Source organism: Xenopus tropicalis, chromosome 6, assembly GCF_000004195.4.
Source record: "Xenopus tropicalis strain Nigerian chromosome 6, UCB_Xtro_10.0, whole genome shotgun sequence".
Taxonomy (NCBI): Eukaryota; Metazoa; Chordata; class Amphibia; order Anura; family Pipidae; genus Xenopus; species Xenopus tropicalis.
In genome coordinates, this window is record NC_030682.2 from 38,119,659 (window position 1) to 38,143,658 (window position 24,000).

General features: G+C 36.1%; 1 protein-coding gene across 4 annotated transcripts in view; it reads left to right on the forward strand.

Annotated features, from left to right (window-relative positions):
- hdac9 (histone deacetylase 9) overlaps positions 1-24,000 on the forward strand; it is a 278,731-nt gene that overhangs the window by 234,305 nt on the left and 20,426 nt on the right. For all 4 annotated transcript variants that reach the window (XM_031903789.1, XM_031903790.1, XM_004915413.4 and 1 more), the window contains 2 exons: positions 18,592-18,723; positions 20,366-20,478. In XM_031903789.1, the coding sequence (XP_031759649.1) occupies positions 18,592-18,723; positions 20,366-20,478 (245 nt within the window). The remainder of the gene's footprint in view (positions 1-18,591; positions 18,724-20,365; positions 20,479-24,000) is intronic.

The window sequence follows — 24,000 nt, forward strand, 5'->3', positions numbered from 1 at the left end:
GAAGTGACATTTGAAACATATACATGTCCCAGCTGAAAACCTTATCAGAATATAAGACTTGGGAATTTGCCCTTTATGCTTAGCCTGTGTCCCTTTATATTATCTAGAAATTGTTTGATGTTTTAAACTGATGAAAAGCAATTGGCTCAGCTAATACATTTTGAAGGTGTATATATTGAGTGGATAAGGTTCTTTCCCCCATATGTAATAAAAGGCACTAAGTTTACCCAGGAGCAGAAAGCCATAGCAACCAATTGCATGTTTGTTTTTAAATTGGTGACCTGTAAATGCTACCTGCTATATGGTTGCTGTGGGTTACTGTTTCTGAGCAAACATAGTGCCTTTTATTACATAACCCTATTTATGTTGATTAAATAACTATAAGTATTTTGGTGGGGCAGTTATTTCCATTCCAGAGGCCAGGTTGCTTGTGTAGCCAACATTCTACTCGTCGTTTGTTTGGTGGTGCTTGTTACATCCGTTGTACAGGTATGGGATCCGTTATCCGGAAACCCGTTATGCAGAAAGTTCTAGAAAACCTCAGGTCCCTAGCATTCTAGATAATGGGTCCCATGCCTCTTATTTCCTATAAGTAACATTATATTAATTAATCTTAATAGGGTCTTTGCAATTCACCATAGGCTTTTGTAAAGCACCCTACTGTAAAAAAGGCATGGGATGGGTGTCTGGACATTTTAACAAGCTAATACATCACTTAGGATGTGTGCTTTGTAATACAGGCGCCTGGAGCCATTTTGGAAACAATGTGGCTCATTAAAGTATAGTTTCTATACAGTTCTGATGCATGAGGTATATAGCATTAAAGGGATGTCATTCCAATAAGGGGTGGCTTTTACTGCAATGTACTCACCTTTTATGAAACAAGGAGCTACATTAAAAGCCTTTACATTTTTTAACTTAAGTCCAGTTTTTAAATGGTGACTACCATCAGTAGGTTGGGAGCAAAGTTTTATCACAATATATAATCATAGGTTTATGACTGTAAAGGGTTATGTTTACAAATGCATCCATTATAGGTCAATTAGTGCAAAAGATATATAGCATTTCATTAATTACTCTGACAGTTTAACAACTTGCAGAAATACCCTGTTTATCTATTAAATCACAATAAGCACAATAGAAGTAACTCTTGCCTTTGGCTACGTAAGCCTTATGTTTGCATGCTGGTTAACCAGGAAGAGAAACCGGAACCTGGACACGAGTCAAATGACCCTGTGTTTCTAAAAAATGCCACAGGGCTATCCAGGGGGTAACAGGGACAATGTGGAGCCTGTGTTGCTCCTTTGGGGAAGGACAGACAAAGATGTCCCAATACCCTTTACATGATGGACAGGCAGGAATTGGTAACCTTTGGCATTAAGATTGAGCCGTTTTCCTTTGCCTTTGGGCATTGTATTTATAATTTGCACCGAAGTGTCTCTTTCCAATAGTATTTAATCTGTCCAATTTTTTGTATTTGCATTCCAGCTAAACAAAGTGAAAGTGTATGTAGATGTGTGTGTACATTTATTGAGCTTCTCTATATATTAATCAATGCAGTTACCCTTAATGGAATGCATTTATTTTTTAATATTTAGTAAAATGTCTAAGGTGCATCCTAGCTAAATCTTATGGGTTTCCCATTTCTGGGGAAGGTGCTTTGTTCCATTATAAACATAATCTGCAGCACAAGGAAGAGCCATGACTGGGGCCAGGAAGCAGTCAGGCAGCACATTTGGTTACTGTGGAAGTGGGTATGGTTTCTAGGGGGGAGTGATGTTAGGAGAATATGTTCACTGTAGGCCAGTGGTAGTCCCTTTGGTAGGAAGCAAAGGTTTTTGGTGATGTTTTCCCAAGGATAGATTTTGCAGAGATTGGTGGATTTGGGAAGATTGGTGGGTTTGGGTTGCCAGTATAAGTTAATGTTATTACACAGCAATTATAGAAATAGATTTATTAGGAAGGCATTAGCTTGGCATGTGGCATATTTTAACTTTGTGGACCACTCAAGGTGAGCTGCAGGGGTAAAAACACAAACCCAAAACTGGATGCTGGATTTAATGCATCCCTACTAACTTGACTTTTTTTAAAATCAAGTTAACAAACATTATTGGGGTTGAGGGTTGGAGTGTATTCATTTATCGCATAGGGACTCAGATGTGATGTCTGAATTGAGAAGATCTTTCTGTGAAATTAAATATTGGTGATGTGTAGAAGATCATGGGTAACAGTAACTACATTTGTCTTTCAAGCTCATCTGTCACCCAAAAGAGGTTAAAATTAGAGATTAGGGCACTTTTGCCTTGCATGTGTGGGACCAATTTTTAATGTACAGTAATTTAATTGTGCAAGAATTCTCCATTGTAGGGGTCCTCAGTTGTATATATGATGTGCTTTCTTTGAGAAGATCAGTGGGAGATGACATTGCATGGCGCCTATTATTGGATTTCTGATAGATGCCTTTAATGAAACAAAGAAAGCCATTTATTATTAATTTGTAGATAGAGATATGTAATGCAACTCCAGGGTAAGGTCATTATCCCTTAGAAAGTAATGAAATATAAGAATAACTAGTACAATATTACACTTCATTTACACTGACTAATAACATCAACGTTTTAGTCCTAATATAGAAATACAACACATATATATCATAAAAGACACATTTTAAATATAAACTTTGCTTTTTAATACCATGGTCTATAACCATGCTATGTCAAGAGGCTACTGTAGCTATTTCAGCCTTGGGCTAAAAAAGAAATACAAAAGGACAACAAGCTACTAATCCTTTTAAAATTGCTTCATTTTACAATGGACATCCCAGTGTGTGATTGCCTGTAAGGCGACTGGAATACTCTTATTTGTATTGCCTGCAGGCAGACAAACGAGCAAAGCATCAGGGCAGGAAAATTAATGAAGGGAATGGAGTCTATTCACCTTTTATTAAGGCCATAGTGGTTACTGGGGAACCTCACTATCTCAGCAGGCCGGCAGAATCTATCACAATCAGCAACAATTCTGATGTTTTTGAAAAAGTAGCTCCAAACTGATTCACTGTATGACTAAGGGTAATTGTGTTGTATGGTATGGTCACAGCAAATACATAGATAAATATAAATAAAATTTTAGATTTTAAATATATTATCTCCTTGTAACAATAATGTCCCCATCCTAGGGCTGCCAAGAACTACCTTTGATAAGGAACATATAAATATAGAAAAGACACAATAGCTTTTCAGGTTCATCTTCTGCTTCAAATAAGCTTTGATTTCAACTTTAGTTAGTTACCAAGTTTACTATAGAATGATGGTATGACCCAATGGTTTTCAGACATTTTAGGGCTCATTTATGTCTGCATATGCCAAAAGCCAAGACTTCTGTAGAGATATTTGGTTAAAAACACATTTTTTATTTGATTCAACGTGCCTTGACTTTTACAACTTTTTGCATGCCACTTTGCTTTTCTTACTTAAAGCAGCAGTTCTGTCATGTTTATGGCTGAGGGATTGAGGGCCACTGAAATATAAAATCCAATGTTTACACCTCTACTGCATTTTGCCTCCTTAATACGATTTGTTGGCAGTTTAATTGATATAATGAAAGCCAGGCACAGGAAATAATTCCACAGAAGTTTTAAAACATGTCTATGAAAGAGGTTTATATTCATAACAGAGAACTATCCAGAAATGATAAAAAAAGTTCTTGAAAATTATATAGAAACACTATAAGGTGAACATATAATAAGGTATACGATCTCTTGCCCAGAAACCTCCATATTAGACCATCTCCTATAAAGACTATTTTAAGCAAATCATGATACATTTTTAGAAATTATTTTCTATTATTTATATAGTGCCAATATCTCCTATAGCACCTTTACAGAGAAAAAAACAACAACACAAGACACAAGAGTTAAAATGTCATCAGAATAGATACAGAGTTAGTATTGCATATTGTTAAGAGACAGTAAGGTGGGGACCTGCCCACAACAGCTTACACTCTAAATTTCTCTGTAATAATAAAACAGTGGCTTGTACTTGATGGTAACTAGGCTGAATGAATCCATATTAGCGGCAAAACAACTCCTATTGAGTTTATTTAATAGCTATTTTTTTAGTAGAAAGCATAGTGCACCCTGCCTTCCTCCCATGGCAAATTGCTGCAGGTCTCTGTGCTTCATTTTTCACCAATAGCAACCAATCAGCAGGTAGCATTTACATGTCACATGTTTAAAAGACAGATTTTCTTTGAAATATTTTAGTTTCATATCCCCTATTAGCCATGGTGCATGCGTAACAATGTTCCTAAACTCTTTTTCCAAACCTTAATGATTGATTATATGTCATCCCACAGTATTTAGGGGAAATATGTTCTGTCCTCAGTTGCACATACATTAGCTCTTACGTCATACGTGCTTATTTTTGTGTATATGGCACAGTGTGAGTTATTAGAATCTGGAATGTCTATATATCATTCCTGTCTTATTTTCTATCCATAAATTACCTGTTTTCAGCAGGCTCCTTGCACATCAGTAAAATGATTAAGATGATAGATTATTTGATATTAGTGGTTGTGACATATTTATGGTGAACTATATTAAGCTGGGTATTTATGACAGCTGAGGGCATGGATAGTTTGGATAATTGGAAAGGCTCCTGTTTTAGCTCTGAAAATATCTATTTGTTGTTTTTGCCGTACACAAAATGTGGTAATTGGTAGTAAGTGGATAATCTCAAGAAACAAGGCAGTGAGGTCACATTGTGGTGCTAATGCCTGGGGGGAATAAGTGAATTACAATGACCAACTCCCTTACCAAAGAAAAAGAAAGGCCAAGGAAAACTTTGCAAACATATATAGGATTGTTGTTGTGTTACTTTGTGTTCCTATAAACACAGGAAAAGTATAACTTTTCTGTATATCTGTATGTCATACTGGTTTGAGTTATCTTGCCCTATTCATCAGTATGTTTGTAATTTTTGTACATTTTGGTACATTGTGATATGTCATATAAATATACATGACAAAAGTAGACACAAGTACTCTAATTCTCTAAACTTCATCCAAAAATTCTAGTGAAATAGTGACCCAGTAGCAGAAACCAATAGCAACCGATCAGCAGGTAGCATTTACTGGTCACCTGTTTAAAAGCAAACATCTAATTGGTTATCATGGGGTACTGCTCCTGGGTAAACTTTTATTACTTTGGGGGAAATAGTTCTAAAAGTGCCACTCATATATAAAAGAGGGAATGTTTTGTGAACACAAAAATGAATGCCTCATACCATTAAAATACTTTCCTATACACAGGCGCGCACACACTGTTACACACCCAGAAATATGAGATTATACAGGTTACATTTAGGTAACCAGAATTGGTAGCTTTAAAACAAAATATCATTGTCAGCAAAATATCACATTTTCTTTGGAAAAACACGGCGCTCCCCAAAACTCCCTCACAACAGATTTCCATGAAAATAATTTCTAAACTGCAATTCTAGTTGACGGTTTTAGATGCCAAATGTTATTTTCTGTCCAAGGCAAAATATCTGAGCTGTTCATGAAAAATTGCACAAACTTTCTACTTTGCTGTTGGTGTTCTCCTGGGAGAGTCTAATAAATGAGAGTGATACCTCCCTGTTGGGTTTAGCTGTTAGAAATGCAAAGCATGCTGAAATTGTACATAATTCTCTTCCAAAGGAGAGGAAATAGCATTTCAATGGTTTTCCTCTGTGCCTCATTGAGTTATGAAGGTGCACAATTATTCCTGTTAAATGACTCTACCAGATGGAACATTGCATTGTATATTTAGCTAATTAACTTGTAGGGGACTGGAATAATATTCCTCGACATAACAGCCGTATCTGAATGCAACGTGCATGATTAGCAGCATTCTGGATATGCCTTACACTTTTTGATTGAACAGGTGTTTGTCATAATTTGATTAATATGATAAATCAACCACCCCCCGCCCCCGACATCTCACAGCTCTCTAGGGCCCAGAATTCAATTTTCAGTCACATATTTACACTCTAATAACCGATAGGGGATACATGTATATGTCATCCTTCAACACAATCCACACTTCTTCTGTTCAGTATACAGTGCTGTTTAATATTATAAACTTTCCGAACTTCCAGCAGGGATGTCTCTTCCTGTGGTACATATAGACTCACTGGGATTGCTGAGAAGCACATTTTTTTATTTGAGGGTAATTTTTCAGAATTAGAGCAAAGTAACATTGCCTTTAGAGTAAGTGCTCAGCTCTTAATGAAGTGTTTTAGGAAATAATTCAACATGTTTTTTTTTAAATGAATCAGAGTGCAGTAGTTATATAAACCATTAGTTACAGTAGATTGTATGCATGTTTTCATTAATTCAGAGAAAGTTATAATTTTTTTCATTACATTAAAAAAATGACAGTAGGAGAGAGAATAGATAAGTTGTATAATGTATTTATGAGAACAATTTTAATTCTGTTATGATGTCACATGAATTTATATTTAAAGGTCAAATTATGTTGAAATAATGAGGTCATAAAAATTCTATGGAAGTGGTGGAAGTTTTAAGAGGATTTGCTTCATATCATTTTGTGTAGGACTACATGATCCTGCAGCATAGAAACTTGATTTATTAATGATCAAGCATGAGGATGGGGCTGCATTTTCACTTCCTATGTAAACCCCCAACATCTACAATGGGGATATATATGAATACTTTCTTTAAAAGGTTTCTAATATGTTCCATGAAACCTACACTGGCCCCTCTGCATGTTTATTACCTTTCAAACAAAACATTTCCATTTGGTATGGCTGCCTATGGCGTAATGCTTGCTTTGTCTTACTAAATGCTCTGTGAGTCCAGTGGAGGTAGGGAAGGCAGAATCACAGGGATCCACGTGCACTTCTTGCCGGCCTCCAGAAAGCATTTTTGGCACCAGGCATTTCTGAATTATTCCCATCAATTTCAGTGAGTTACGCCAGGTTAGTTATATAAAACAAAGGCCATTTTAGAAGTGGTGTAATTGGCTCTTTGTAATGAATTCTTTTTGTGGCTGCTTTCCATGGCATTCATTTGCAAATTAGGACAACAACCCAACTTTGTCCTACATTATTCTTGTACTTATAATAAAGTGTGGAGCTATTTAAGAAGTTGAATGAACAAGAAAACTTCATTTATTCTTTTACAGCTATCTACAGGAAATTCTACAGGAAATTGTCCAACATATGTTGGCTCTTGTTAAAGGATAAGCAGAATCAACACTAAAACTTAAAGTTTGTGTTCTTAAACTATAAAATTAGGCAATAGACACCTAGATTACTTGGAAAAATAAATCATCATATGTAATTGTCTAATAAAGTGGGAAACATCTGGGGATCCTATTGTGGCGCATTCACAACAGCTGTGCTCTAATCACCATTGGCTCATGTACATAGTGGCTATAAAATGATATATCTCTATGGGCTCTGATCTATGGAGTCATGCTTGTTGTGAGGATTACAGTAAAAAGGAAGAGAAAGTGAAAGATAGCATTTAGTTTAGGGGGTGATAAGTGAGTCTTCTGCATCAGTAGCCTCTTAAAGTTTTAGGGTGAAGGCACACAGAGCTAGTAGTAGCAGCTACTTGTCGTGACTACTAAAATAGACAATTCTGATCTTTACTCTATGTGTGTTTTAGCAGAGGCAGTTCTTAGTATTGTTTATGTGACAAGTAGCTGCTACTAAGTAGCTCCATGTGTCTTTACCCTTAAGATCGCTGTTTATATTTTAAAATGTATTATACAGGATATATGTATCAGAGCAGCTTTTCCCTTTGGTATTTTCCATATACCCAGAGCGATTTGTAAGCATGGTTTCTTTATTTTGCACTTTAAATGTTGTATTTAGCATAGCATAAACATAGTCATCAGAATAAAAAGAGGTTATCTGTACAATATAGTGTAAGGTCTTGGGAAATAAATCTTTACTTAAAGGTATTTTCACTTTTTATTTGTGCATGGGGAAATCCTTTCTGTGGAGCAAATCTTTTAAAACTCATGTTATTTCCATGTAAGAAAATCATGGCAAAAATCACAATCTTAAATTGTTTTTCATTTTTGAGATTTATCAATTGAAAAAATTATGGAAATTCAAATTTGAAAGATAAAAGTTGCCAAGCTTCTATAGATGTCAATGGAAGGTGCATTTTCAAGCAATTTGATGAGGTTTTTACAAATTTCTACAGTCAAGTTTTTTCTCAGTGTAATCAAGTTTTTTTGAAATCACATTTTAAAAAATCCGAATGCAAAAATATATTATTTCAGCCAACCACAAACAGATCTAACTTGCTTTATGGAATTCAGGTTTAGGAACAGGACCAGTTACATATGAAAGTCTCCTTAACATTTACTAACATGCTGCTTGGTATTGCATATGGCTGGTCTAAGAGTGAGAGTGAAAGACATCATCTTAGTTGAGGCAGAATAAACAGAAGCATTGAACTTTTAAACTATATAAATATATGAAATCTGAACCTTGAACATGACAGAAAATAACACAAAAATATTAAAGTACACAGTCAATTTCAGTTTTGTACAGGAACATGTCAGCGTTAGTTTGGAGCCTTCCTGACAGCATTTTAACGTTTTAAAAGTAATCTCTGTTGGGGCCCCAAGCTAGACATCACTGCTGCAGCAGCTATGGTGGAACATGTGTAGGAAACTGCTATCCGAAAAGTTTTTAAAGTAATACAGGCATGTCCATCTAAAAACCTGGTTTACATAACAGAAACTATGACATAAAAATTACCGTACATTACCATAGAAAGCAAGTATAGCATGAACAGTCTGTGGGATGATTCCCATACATTAAAGGGGTATATTTATTATGCTGTGTAAAAAGTGGGGTAAAACATTACCAGTGATGTTGCTCATAGCAGCCAATCAGATGCTTTGGTTTGGTTTCTAACTGTTGAAATCTAATTGTTGATTGGTTGCCCTGGGCAACATGACCGATAATGCTTCACCCCACTTTTTACACAACATAATAAATATACCTCTAATTATGTGCTAATCTAGACAAGATTTGGCAGCATCCATGTATATGTAAATATTCTTATGATTTATAGGAATGTTTTGCACATATAGTAAGCTAAAGACTTCTATTTTATTGCATTGCTCCAAGATATATTTTTTGGCTTAACTGTAGTTAGTACATGTATGGGACCTATTATGCAATTTGGATTTCCATGCTTTGTCAACTAAAAATCATTTAAACGTTAAATTTTGTTGGAATCAAGTATAAGCTACTGTTTTATTAATGCAGAAAAAAAGGAAATCCATTTTTATAATTTTAATTATTTGATTAAAATTGAGTCTATGGGACATTCCCTTTCTGTAATTCGGAGCTCTCTGGATAACAGGTTTCTGGACAATGGATCCCATACCTGCACTGGAGAACACAAATGCAATACCTATTTTCTCTTATATAACCCTAAGGAAATTGTGTGCTGTCTGCTTTTCCATTGTATATTGTTAGTCCACAAATATTAGGGCTTTTCCAAATTACTTTGTTAATTGTTGATAGCAGAGTAGACTTCATATTAACAACTGCTTTGCATAAAATTAACAGAAAGAGGTATTTATGTATCAGTTATTTTCTTGGTCACAACATAAGATTTTGCAATAGGTCTCCAGAAAAATTTGCTGCCACATTTGTGTTTTTACCAGTGGCAAAAATGTTTGTGAATCTGCTTTAGAATTTTGCAATGCTGGTAAAACCACCAATGGCATGCAGAGTTTTGGCATGAATTTTGTTTCGCCAGGAAAATAGTATTCTTTCTGCGCCAGTAAATTGCTAACAGCATTATTAGAATTTCTCACTGCATTTTTTCCCAAAAAAACGCCCCATGTTTTTTGCACCGGGAAAACACCCATTGATTCCGAAGCAGTTGATGTGAGAAAAAAGGCAAAGAAAAAAAAGCCCATTGACTTTAATATATTTTGCAAAAAATCTGCCAAATATGTAGCCATTTTGCAAACTTTTTAGTGAAGGAAAATGGGGTAGTTTCACTCATCATTAGTGCTAAGTAGTTGGAGGGCAAACCTGTCCTGTTTCGCTTCACAGAAAATGTGCAAAATTCAAGTCAATGGCCATATTTTCACAGCAATTTTTTCCAAGCCATACAATTACTTTTTACAATGCATTGGAGCCTATGGGCATTTTTTCACAGAAAAACCTGGTGAAAAAGTTCACCTATCACTAGTGTTTAGTTTATCATCATATACAAATAGACAGAATCAGACACCATTTCTAAAAATGTGAAAGTAAATCTGACCATTCACATTTTACACTCTAATATAACACTCTAACAGTTACTTTTAAAGCTTGAAACTGATTTTTTTAGGTTACAAATTACTGCATTTTACTATGTGTATTGGCACAATGTACAATAAAGTAAATACTTCTGTGGACTTGCAAAACAAAGACAAAGAAAGAATTGTTCCATTGAGGAAAAATGTTTTAATTTCGTATATTATTTTCTTTAATTTTTCCCCTTCTCTCATCATTTCTGTGTGTGTTTGAGTGCAGTAGAGTTGTGATTCGGTGCAAGCTAGGATCGTATGTTCACATCACAGGTTTATGGGGTTAAATACCCCTTTGGTTCATAAGCAAGGATAAAAGTAATCATTTAAAATAATAAACTTTGGTTATTGGTTTATGATACCTATTTATGTAACCCAGCTGACTGACAGCTATAAAGGAAATACTTTCTATAGGTTTCAGTCCAATGTTCAAATATAAGCCGGTATGCTTTGAGATCTGGTTACCTATGTATAGTTCAAATCATACAAGGGGTCCTGTTTTCTGCTCCCACCCCCATTTCCTGTCATTTTTCATTAGAACCTGAATTGCAGCAGGCACACACCGTGCTTGGACAAAGGTAGGAGTTGTTCTCTCTCTTTAGACCATCAGAAACGGCAATGTCATCTACATAGAACAGACCAAGTAACCACAATTGCAGTGGAAGTGAAAGAGATTAAATGAAGCTTGAATGTTTCCAAAAGAAGAGGTAACCCAGATACAGATGACATCTTACTTTTCCCAGTGACCCTAAGGAGAACTCCTTAATAGTACTCATCTATTTATCCCTTGATATATGAGAGGATTTGTATATACTACTTAAAAATCTTGTATATACTACTTTAGAATCTTAAATTTGTACTAATTTCTGATTAATGTATTGACAAGTTCTGTAAAACCACTTATTATTGTAAGCACTCTTGCTTATGGTGGAGATGAAACTGTATTGGCCCCAGTTTTGACCTGTATCCATATGCTATAGGGTTATGGCACCTTTATAGCATTTCAGGAACCACTACCTATTGCCTTTGGCATAAGTGGGAAAAGCTCTGAGTTGCCAGTCTGGTGATTACTGGTAATAGTACATAAAGTTGACACGTAGCCTTTCTTTCCATTTTGTGGTATAAAGGAAAACTATACCCCCGAACAATGCTGGTCTCTCTTAAAATATATCACATAAAATGACTCATATGTAAAATCCTGCTTCATCTAAATAAACTATTTTCATAAAAATATACTTTGCCATTGGGTAGTCCTAAATAGAAAATTGCTATTTTAAGTACTAAGGACTGCCCCCTGGGGTCATAGGATTCACTGTGCACACAAACCAAGGGCACACATACATGTTAGGTCACTTCAGCCTACTAATGGACAAAGTTCTGTCTTTTACTCCCACACTTTTTCCTGTTATAGTTATTTCCTCCTGTCAGGTGATCTCTGAGGGAACATACAGCCCCACACAGACTGTATAGTTTTCCTTAAATAGCATCTAATGCATTTAGAGTGAAGAAACACAGTAGCAGCTACTTGCCACGGCTACTGAACGCCAATAAATACCCGGCCATAGACAATACTGAGAATTGTACATGTGTTTTAGCAAAGGCAATTCTCAGAATTGTCAATGGCCGGGTACTTTCTGGCATTTAGTAGCCGTCATAAGTAGCTCTGTGTGCCTTTGCTCTTAAGTTTAAAGCAGGCACTAGCAATAGGCAACAATGAACAGTGTGTGTAACAACTGCTTCACATGTATTGCAAAAGAAACCTTTAAAATGCTGTTATGATGCATTTTTCTTGTTCCATGCCAGTGTTATATTGCATGAAGTGAAGATCCTAGGACTCATTTTTCTCTGGGTGTTTTATGAGTGCAGCTTATGGCATGAAAAATCAGATGGGAAGACAAGCACCCACATGTGGAAATTAATTCTGATTGGACTGTACATTTTTGAATTCATGTGTTGACTAAAATCACAGCTGACTGCATTCAATGTCTAGGCCTGGGTGCATCACGCAGCCGGATTTTGCACTTGCACTAGGTACTGTAGTTAGTACCATAACTTGTCGTCAGCATTACTTCCTTTGCCCTGCTGTAGCATTGTGCCGTGTGCTGTGTCCTTGCATGTACAACTGCTTCTCATTCCCATGTCTTCTTTAAACAGCTAAGCCCTTTCAAGGCTCTAATTATTTAACAATAAATAAATATTTTACATACTCACACTCATTTCCTCCCCCCCACCCCTTTGAATGCCGCCAACATTATAATTTTAACTTCACACCTGCAGTCTCAGAACATTCAACCATCTGGGCTCATGGAACTACTGCCCAATCTGACAGTTTAAATTAAGATCAAGTGTAAAAAGGGAAATATATCATAGTCACAATCTGGGTTTTTCCTTCACTTTCTTATAACTGTTGAACCAAACATATAATGGGATAAATCCAGAATGCTTGGGGCCTGGGGTTTTCTGGATAAGGCTTTTTCCAAATTTTGGATTTCCATACCTACTAAAAAACGATGTAAACATTAATTAAACCCGATAGGATTGTTTCACCTTTAATAAGGATTAACTGTATCTTTGTTGGGATCAAGTACAACTACTTTGTTATTATTACAAAAAAAAACATTTTTAAAAAAAAGTTGCTTGTAAGGGAGTCTGTGGGAGATGGCCTTCTCTGAAGATTCTGGATAATGGTTTTCCACATAATGGTTCCGATACTTCCAACAAGTATTGGTCAACTGTTGGTCATGAAAATAGTTTTTATTTTTTTAGCAATAACTATTAAACAGATGATTTTTCAGATGATTCATTTGTGTCACTTAGCCCTTCCAAATAATTGTTTTCAGATTCTATAACTGCTCTTATAATGCCAGCCTCTGTTTGTGTTAGTTTAGTGGGCTCACCCCCACACCCCCAGGGATTTAGATTGAGTAATATGATAGCTTTGTATCAGAAATACACAACCTCTGACACAGATACTCCCAACAACCTTTGGCACTTTTAAAACTTTTAAAAAGCAGAATTTTTTTAGGGGGAGGGGGGTTGAGGTTACGGCCATAAAAAAATAGGACTAAATTTCTTGGAACTGGTAATCAGTAGCAATTGAAAGACAAAGGTTGAAATGCTTGGAGATATGCAAAAAAAAATACAAATGCTTTAATTAATTATATCTGAAATTTGGAACAAAAACAGTTCAGAGTGTTCTTTTTAATAGTTCTAAGGAATTCCATGCTTTTGTGGTATGTGCTCAAAGATTACTCAAGCAAAGACTTAAATATTATGATGTTATCAAAGATAATAGAGGCGAAGACGGGCTGGGATGTGATCCATCAGTGCCCACAGTTCTAGGCTGACTGTTATTTCATATCTCAGTAGATGGCTGGGTTTGTCCTGTATATCTACACTCTGTGTCTCAGCTGATTGCAGTACAAATATTATCGCTATAGTTGATCTAATGGAAGATATTTGTCAAGTGTCAGGTGGTTTAATGGGATATTTGTAAATGAAAAATAGCTCAGAGCTAAAAGTTTTTAATCAATTATTATTATTGCATTTTGGCATTCCGGTACTTATTCTTCTTAAATGAGGAATGAATTTAAGCTGCTTTCCTCTTTAGGGAACCTTAGTGTAAACAGTCCCACGAATACTTAGTTACTGCTTGGCATGGAAAACTGTCAGTACTACAGTGGGTCTAAATGTTCCTTGGATGGCAGAATCATTAATATATTTGTACTTAGAGGACTGCTAATTTTATGCAGCACGTACAGAGAATTCTTCAGACATGCTGGAGTTTAGGATTAGTTCCCAAAGCATAAGGAGATGCAGGTGACACAGGCCATTTAGTCAGCCATTAAAGCCAGTCACCATCAAACTGACCAATTGGGGCAATGCAAATTATCATACTAAGTGATCAGACTGGTGCTAATTGGTCATACAAATATGTGTATGTTGCATGCAATTCCACAAAGCGGATTGCCTAGAAATGATAAAATCTGTGTCTTGCTTAGGTATCTTGATCAAAGGCGCAAGGAGCTTACACATGAATAAAACATAGACTAGATTAGAGCTGCATTAATTAACACATTTCTTTCCTAGCAAAGTCAGCAAGGAGAAAAAATGGAATATACATTAGAATAAATCAAATCTTGGAAAGTTCATTGATGAATTTAAATGAAATGGAGAAAACTGCATTTGTTGTAGTGACACATCCTTTTAAATTATTAAGGTATAGTTGTTTGTTTGTTGTAATTATCTAAATTAGACAAAGAATTTGAAAGTAAAATGTTACTTTGGAAGTCGATCAATAAATAAAGATGGCCCTGACTAATTGGCTGGAGGGAGATGATCATGCAGACGTCTGCCTGGGTGCACCTGACCAGAAGCATCTTTTTCATCCCACATCCTGACATATGTTATCCCTTATGCCCAAAGTGCGCACATATTTTTCCAATGAAAATCTCTCTCTTACTCCTTTTCTTCTATTTGCTGTATACATATCCACTGAAATTAGTATCCCCTGCAGCAGCTCATGGTCAATTAGCTACAATGAAAACCTGCTGTCAGGGAAGCGTTTTTCCCTTGATGAATTTAAATAAATACATTTCTTAAGCCCATTGAGCACACAATATCAGTACTCTCTGCACGTGTGTCTGTTAGTTAACTGCTTGAAAAATGCATGTTTGTATCAAAGCAACAGCTGCTGCTGCTGGGCTATGCCTCTCAGTTATCATACTGGGACACGTGCAAGTGCGTAATAAGTCTGACGGATAATAATAATAATACAAACTGACTAGATACATAAACATTCATTCAAAATATAAGCAGCTCAGTGGTTAGAGCCCAAGAACCAGAACTGATGATCTGCCTTGTGCAGTCTGGGTCACCACCTGATCCTATGCATAGCACTTGTACATTTTACTTCATGCCACGTCTTACTGCTTTTATGCATTGTTTAAAGGGCTGTTTGGTCACTGAACTCCCTGGGTATATCCTACTATACAATAACCAATTTCTAAAAGCCCTGTTAGTGAATTTTGATGGGAATTGGTCGAAGTTTTCAAGCCGGCTAGCAGTTGGATATGACAAATGTAGTTGTGGAGCTTGTGGAAAATATTACTGACATAGGCTTGGCATCTTGCTGTAGTAGAGCATGAGAGCGCTGATCTGTTGATAGCAAAAAGATGCTTTAATGTGACATTGTAGAGCTAAGGATATCAGCCATGGACTGAGTAATCAATCTGACTAAATCAACACATTAAAGAGAACTGTACAGATCATTTCCTTTATTGTGAATCATGATGCAATTAAATTGATATGAATGTTCCAGATCCCAATGATTCATAAAAATTTGGCATTTAACCAAACTATTTGCTATTCTCTCTTGCATACAGATTAATTGCTGTTTGATCAGATCTTCCACAATGGTGTTACCCCTATGGTCAGAGAAAAGATTTACAAATAAAAAGCCAGTACTAGAACTATTTGTATTTGTTACCAGTGACTTACTTAGTTTTGGTCCCTTTATCAGCATCAAAAACTAGCTTTTTAGCTAGAATTTTTTATTACCTTACAACTACAGTGAATACACAAATCCCATTTACCTGAGGACAGGAACACATTTAACAGGATCTAAAGGGAAACAAGTCAATAAGTTAATATTAAAAAATATATACTTTTTGGTGTCTTCCAGCCTAGAAAATATGCACAGTGCTACTAATTTAAATATTATATATGTATGTATGTATCTATATATGTATGTATGCAGTTCTGCTTGTAAAAGGTACATAGGTACATAGGAACATAATTACTACAGAAGGAGGGAAATTATTGCAGAAACAAACATGTATAAAGATAGTGACAGAGATTTAGGGGCAGGATTATTAATATTCAAGGTTGTGATTTTGCCGTGACTCATGTGCAAAAAATACAGATCATATTTTTTTCACATAAAACTTGCCCAGATGCCATAGAACTCAAAATTAAGATTGACTTCAGCTTTTAGACAAAATGGCAATTTGTTTTTTTGAGACACAAGAGGAAAAAGTTATCTGCCCCATAGAGCTTACAATCTACACACAGGTTCATCTTTTTTGTTTTTATATGCAGTTGTGCAAATTTCACTTTAGTTTTTGTATCTCTCAGTTTAGAGATTACTGCCATATTTATTCCTTCATTTTATTAGGGTTCCCTGCAAAAAAAACCCTGAATTAACACTGTCTACCTGTCCCATGCTATTCTCTACTCTCACTGTTGGTTCTGACTATTGAAGCATTGAAGCACTGTAACAGAGAAAGCTCTCCTCCAACCAAGACTCCAGTTTGCCTTCCATGCTTCTTCACAGTTCTGTTCATCATCCAGCATATGCTACATTGTTTCAATACTCAGGTCCAGCAGTGCAGAGAAAGACAGAAAGATGCAGTTGTCAGTAGCAACTGCATTAACCTTAAAACCACTGAAAATGTCTAATCAGTGAATATGGAAAAGTAGCTAAGAATTACCTTTTCTTGCATTTTATTTTCACGTTTACAACCTCTTTTAATCAACTATTTAACTCTGCATGTGCAGCAAAACTCAGTAAAATAATAATTGTGTAGTCATTACCATGGGGCAGCACATGATGAATATATACAGGAAACTGATGTGTTTTGAAAAATAATAAAGCATAAATAACAATCAAAAAAATCTGATTACTCATGACTTTGAAGGTTTACCATTGCCACCTGCAGATTTAAGTTCCTGAAGTAATGAGGGATGGAGGGAAAATTACATCAAACCATTACAATAACAGGGCCGTCATTAGCTCCTAATTCTGTGGCACATTCTTCTGTTTTTTTGCATACCCTGTAGCAGACCCTCCAGTACAAAAGTCATCAGATATCAAGTCTGCATTTTTTCTATTAAATGGTTTCTTAGGAAAAATACGCTCTGATCTTCCATTTATTATCTCTGGGAAACACAGATAAATAATTGGCTCATATCACACTAAGGGATTGTCATTTATCTCTGCTTTATCTTTTATCTACAAAAGTGTCGGATAAGGGGTCTTTCTGTAATTTGGATCACCAAACATTATATAAACCCAGTAGGATTGTTTTGCCTCCAGTCAGGATTAATTATATATTAACTGGATTCAGGTACAAGTTACTGTTTTATAATTACAGAGAAAAAGAAATATGCCTTCAAATTTTGAATTATTTAATTAAAATGGAGTCTATGGGAGAAGGCTTTGCCACAGTTTGGAACTTTCTGGATAATGGGTTTCCGGACAACAGATCCCATGCCTGTGTATAATACCTCATAACAATATCATAGGATATGATTAGTTATTGTACCAATAAAAGAAAACGTGTTATTATATTTACCTAAACCGTAAAATATGTTGGTATATCTCTTGCAGAATGTTAGAAAGTTTCAGATCCACGATTAAATGTTAAATTATTTCTTTTTTGTGAAGCATTAATAGAAATGAAGCATTAGAATTAAAAATGAAGCATTTTGAACTTGGGCACAATGCTGACACAAGATTTAGTAACCAATTGCAGCCAATCAGGTACTTTCTTTTAAACGAGAAACCAATATATACTGGCTGATATGACTAGAACTTTGTACTTCTCTGTACTTTGCACTTCCCTTGCCTGAATGCATCAGCTACCATTCTGATCTGTAAGTAAAATGAGATAGGGATTGAGCTTAAAGGAACAGTAACACCAAAAAATGAAAGTGTATAAAAATAATTACGATATTATGTACTGTTGCCCTGTGCTGGTACAGCTGGTGTGTTTGCCTCAGAAACACTACTATAGTTTATATAAACAAAGCTGCTGTGTAGCCATGGAGGCAGCCATTCAAAGGAGAAAAGGCACAGGCACAAAGAAGATAACAGATAAAGCCCCATTATATTCTACAGAGCTTATCTGTTATCTGCTATGTAACCTGTGCCTTTTCTCCTTTTTTCCAGGTTGAATGGCTGCCCCCAGGGCTACACAGCAGCTTATTTATATAAACTATAGTAGTGTTACTTTAGCAAATACACAACTTCACCTGTGCAGGGTAACAGTACATTATATTTTAAATACCTAAATACACTTTCATTTTTAGCGTTACTGTTCCTTTAAAAGGTAATAACTGCTGGCTTCCCAGGGATGCTAGGTGTTTACAAGAGCTTAACAATGAAACCTATATGCTAAACCGTTTATGTGCCTGCTGGAGCTGCTGAACCTATAATTTACATATTGGTTTATCTGTTATTTTAATTCTAGCATCAGAGCCCAATTTGAAAGTTCGGTCTCGTTTGAAACAGAAAGTAGTGGAGAGACGGAGCAGCCCCTTACTGAGAAGGAAGGATGGCAATGTTACCAGCTCATACAAAAAAAGAATATTTGAGGTCACAGGTAACTTATAATATATGATCTAAAATGATCTTTCTCTTTGGTTGTTTACACTGTGATCCTGGAGCATCCAACTTGTGGTGTTCCACAACTCAGCCCTTGGATGTCAGGGGATGTGGGGAGATTTACTGAATACCACCTTAGGGTAGAAGGCTGTAAATCAACATTAGCCAGATTAAGTGGGACAACACAAATTCCTTTGGAACCCTGTACTGTACTTGAGTGCTGTCCAAGTACTTTTTATACAAAACTGTGAAGTCATTTCTGATATAATGTACAGGGTCCCTGCACAGACGGCCTCATACGGTGCTTCCAAAGTGCACTCCTGCTCCCAATCACCTTTGCCCAAATTGCAGAGTTGTGCAGCCTCCATGCTTGCCGTTGTCACTGTTTGTTACGGGTCTGAATTCTAATGGAGCATATTGAATTGATGGTTTGTGCAGGGTACTTCTAATTTATAAAAGGCTTAATTTACTATATGCTTAATATTGGAGCGTGTTATTTCATATTTTCTGTGGATGTTAACACTTATAAATGAATTGTATAACAAAACTAGCATTTTCTACATAATTAAAACAGCAGTATCAGGGTTAAAATGGCTAATTGCAAACAGAACGTAGAGACCAATAAGTACTATTATTTATTAGGCATGCATCATACAAATGGTGTTAATCCCCAGAACAGGATATGTATTGTCTCGTTACGTACCACAGGCAATTGGTTGTAAACATGTTTTCAGGGTATTTTGACTACAATGACTCCCATACACTGGTGGCATGTTATCATGACCTATGGAAGTCAGCCATCCTTGTCATTCTGATCTCTGACAGTAACACAACAGAGTTGTACATGTGTTTTGTGACACAAGGACCCAAAGATTGGCCACCTCTCTGCCACCTCTAAGATGAATTACTATTTATTCCAACAGATATGTCACAGAGGCTTTGTGTATGTTGAAGCTCAACTCTCGCTAAGTGAGTGCCTTGGTTATTGATTGGTTATTATGGATTGGTTATCGCCATCCAGCCTCAAAACAAGAGATAGAAATGTCAGGCATCAAACTGTGCTGCGTCAAAAAGTTCCAAATGATATCTAGAATTTAGAGTGTATATTTGCCAGTAAGTAAGAATGTTGTAAGTTAAGAATGTAAAATTTTAATGATCCCTTGCCATTTCCTTGTGCATTAAAATAATAAGGTTTAAGCTCTACTACTCCTAGGGCATGCTTACAGAGGCATTAAAAGATGGTCCCAACTGAGAGAAATAATAGCCATCTTAATCAGGGACATTTAGCAATCTGGTATTGAATGTGCTACAATTCTAAACACCCCAGGCAGGCTTTGGTTGCTGATAGATGCCTTGAATTTGTTGTCCAACAAAAGCTGAAGGCCCATATGACATACACCCTCAACATAAATTGTTAAATATCTACTAGTTGCACATTTGTCCATTTAATCTAAAACATTTTCTGACTCATAAGTTCCTACTGTGCTCCTCTCAGACTATCTGTGTTCCCTTTATACCCTTATGTTCAGCCTTGTACTTTATCAATGCTTTTAGGAAAACTGAAGGCCACACTATGAATGTACAGTAGTTGCATATGAATAGCTGATTTTAACTTTCTTTTATGATGATCTTTCCTTTAGAGTCAGTGAGCAGCAGCTCTCCAGTATCTGGACCCAGCTCCCCAAATAATGGTCCGGTTGCCATGGAAGCCGAAAATGAAGTCCCTGTTTTGTCAGCTAATTCCCGTATAGAGGTGAGACGACACCAAGGTTATATAATTGAACATGTGAACAAGAAATAAACAAAGGCACCTTCGAAAGAGGGAAAAGTTTATGGGTTTTAGGATTAATCAAGACACTTTAAGGAATAGAATTTTTTTTTTATTTCACATCGTAGACTGATCAGTATAAATTTAATATTAGTATTTTTGCAGTATTATAAAGCTCTTCAAAAAGTGGGCAGTAATAGTGTCCATATCCTACAGCTTGCCTCACTGCTTGACAAATCAGCTCCTACTGTATTTAGTAAGTCTTTTCCATGAAGATTTTAGTGCAGTGTCACTGACCCATGAATCACCTACAACATGTAACCTCATACTGGTGTTTTTGCTGCTGTTAAATTTATAGCTAGAGTTAAGGTTGGCTTGGCAATGCAGTTACTTCAGGTCAGCAGCAGGACATGATCTCCAGAAGCTGCAGACACCATTCTACTTCCAGTCATCCTCATTCATAATAAATTAATTGTTTGTGAACTGTGATCCTCAGGGCAGGTGTTTGACCCCTGCCCACTGATTAGCAGCCTCCCTGTGGACTCTAGAAGGGAAAATAATGTTACCATGATGGCTAACATGTGGCTTTATCTTGTAACTCTTTGTACTGAAAGCCATGCCTGTCATATTGAGGTGGTAAAATAGAGATGTAATTACTTCACAATTAGACAATTAGGAAGTGGCCATTCAATAATGAACTGTTTGACGAAAGGAGAGTGAACTTCCATTGTCTTGCAGATTTGTCCTGCTCCAATGCAGAAATGCAGTAGTAGCAGTTTTTATACTTTATTAATGAAGGAATGTAATAAAAGGCATAAATGAATACAAAATGCAATGTAGAAAATGTTTTATTGCATTAAGAGTATTGCATACACTTTTTATACCTTTTCATATAAGGGAATCAGGTAAAGCGAGGTATAAAAACACAAGCGAGTCCTTTATCTCGCTCACATATTTTTGCCTATTTTAAAAAAAATGTTTTACTTGGCAAGATTTTAATTTTTGATCCTATGAATAAAATTGTAATTGATTAAGAAAAAAAAATCAAGGAAAGAAAAGAGATCTTCAAAAAACAATAAGTGGGATAAAAAATTCACTGTTGTTTTAGCCGATCCCCATAGTTGATATTTAATAAAACAGCCCCTAGGTGTATGAAATAACATGTCTTACTAAGAAAGACATTATTCTTGTATGTTTTTTTATTTTCGTTTTTTTTTTGTTCCTAGTTAGTGATTTTTTTTTTTCTGCTTGATACTTTCTTCCCCCAGAAGTTCTCTAGCTGCATTTATCACATTTCTGATGTCCACAGAGAATTATTGTGGGATTTGTTAGTTCTCATACTTGAGTTGAAATTCCCTGTACCTTCACTGCCAAGGAAAAGGAGTAAAAACATTAGCATTTTTTGTGTCTCATGTAATGAGAATGCAGGTGTTTGTCCATGTGTTGAAGCTCTCTGCTTTCATTGGCTTGATGAAGTCCAAACTAGTGAGAGTGAGAGCAGAAGCACATACCAACCTGTAAATTACCCAGCACCAGCATTACATAAAGCTTCAGGGATGCCAGGCTGTCATTCACTTGCTTTTGACTTCCAGAACCATCAGCCAGGGTTATTTCTCACCATGCCTGGGGTTCACCAAAACTGATGTCCGTGCTTTTCACAAAGATTTTGTACATGATCTTATTCCTTAATTTGATGGTTTTATACATGTACAACAGCTGGGCAGCAAATTGCATAAGCAAATAATCAGGTACTAGGTATGGGATGAGAGCTACAGCGGTAGAACACAGTATTCAGTGAGGCCGGCTTCTCCTTCTTTATTCCATAGTCTTCAAAAAGAGATTCAGTATTTTATCTGGCAAGGCAAGCAACCCAGAATAAGGACTCTTGACTGGTCTTATCACCTTAAGCAGAAAACCACAAAAACCTACCTACTTACACCCATAAATATTTATGATTGAAGATCACCCCCTGCATGGTAATACTTTTTCTCTGGCATACTAAATATTCCTCACCTTTGCTGCCCCTCATTAATAATTCTGCTCTTTCATGGGACAAAAACCAGATTACTTTACTAACTAGCTTATAGAGGGTAACCTTCAGATGTGCCACTTTATAGAAAGTGATAGCCTAAGCTAAGCTGTAACAGGTAAAACACCCTGGAATGCTCATTTACTCTTTTGAAGACTCTTTGCTTCTCAGAAGCATCTCCTAGGCATACTGGGGCTCAGTAATTTATTTATTAAATTAACATCAACACTATATTTGTGCACAATGGCCACACTCAAGCAAACACCCATCTCATTTTGAACATTTGTGCGCTCATCTCACTTAAACAAATGGAAATATGGGCACAGCAGTGTAAAGTTTGAGTGTTTTGGGGAAAACATATGCAAAACAGCCCTATGCAACTAAATATTCAATTCAATTCAACAAAGTTCAATTTGTTCAAAGTTCAATAATTTAGCCTAAACCTGATCATCCAACCAGGGATACTTTTAAAGGTTCCTGTATATGAGATTATTTCTTTAAATAAAAACATAATTCAGCATGGTGGCTCACTGGGTAGCCCTGCAGCAGTCCTGAGTTTAGTTCTGAGCAGGGCTCAAACTGCAAGGAGTTTCTATGTTCTTCCCCCATGTCTGTGTGGGTATTCTGTTATCTTTCCACATTCCAAAAACATACAGGCAGGTTATTTAGGTTACGACTAAATTGACCGTAGTAAATGTGATAGGGACATTAGATTGTAAGCTGCTGCTTGTAAGTGCTGCGGCAATGTGTGGCCATATATAAATAACAGGAAATAATTAAATGTATATAGATTTTCTTACATTTTTCCTGTATGATTCATGTCCTTTTAATTAATTAAAAATGTATTTTCGTCGTAATATCAAAGTGTACATAACAAAAAAGCTACACCCAAAAAGGTAAACCTTTGTGTTCTAAAAGCTGGAGATCTTCTCGAAATGATGATGGCCTTTTCATTATGTAAATTACGTATAAACCATATTCTTCTCCGTATTCATATTAACTCTTAGCACAGTAAAGTGCAGCCAACTTCTTAGAATTAAACGTTGTACTTGACAAATGGCAAAATATACTCACTGGACATAACAGAGAAATTAATTATATTACGTTACATACTAAAGTGCATAAGGAGCTCTGGAAGGCAGGATCTGTCTGATTGTCTTCTTGCAAAATTACCCAATTGATAGGCCATGCTTGTCTGACCAACTTGCAGCAATGGCCTACATCAGACAGTGCAGACTAAGAATTCAGATACAATTGCAATGGAAATGCTCTTGTGGCATCCAGTTAATTTGAGTCTACTGTAGGTCCAAGTGTATGTTGCAAATTTTACTTGTGAGAAGCTACAACTACAAACAGCAGCCCCTAAAATAGTTTAGATTGATATATTTATGGGCAAGACTGTACTTCCTTTGCCTTCTGATTGGAGAAAAGTGCAAAAGAAGAGAAAATTACTTTTTTGTGCTTATAAGCAATTTGTG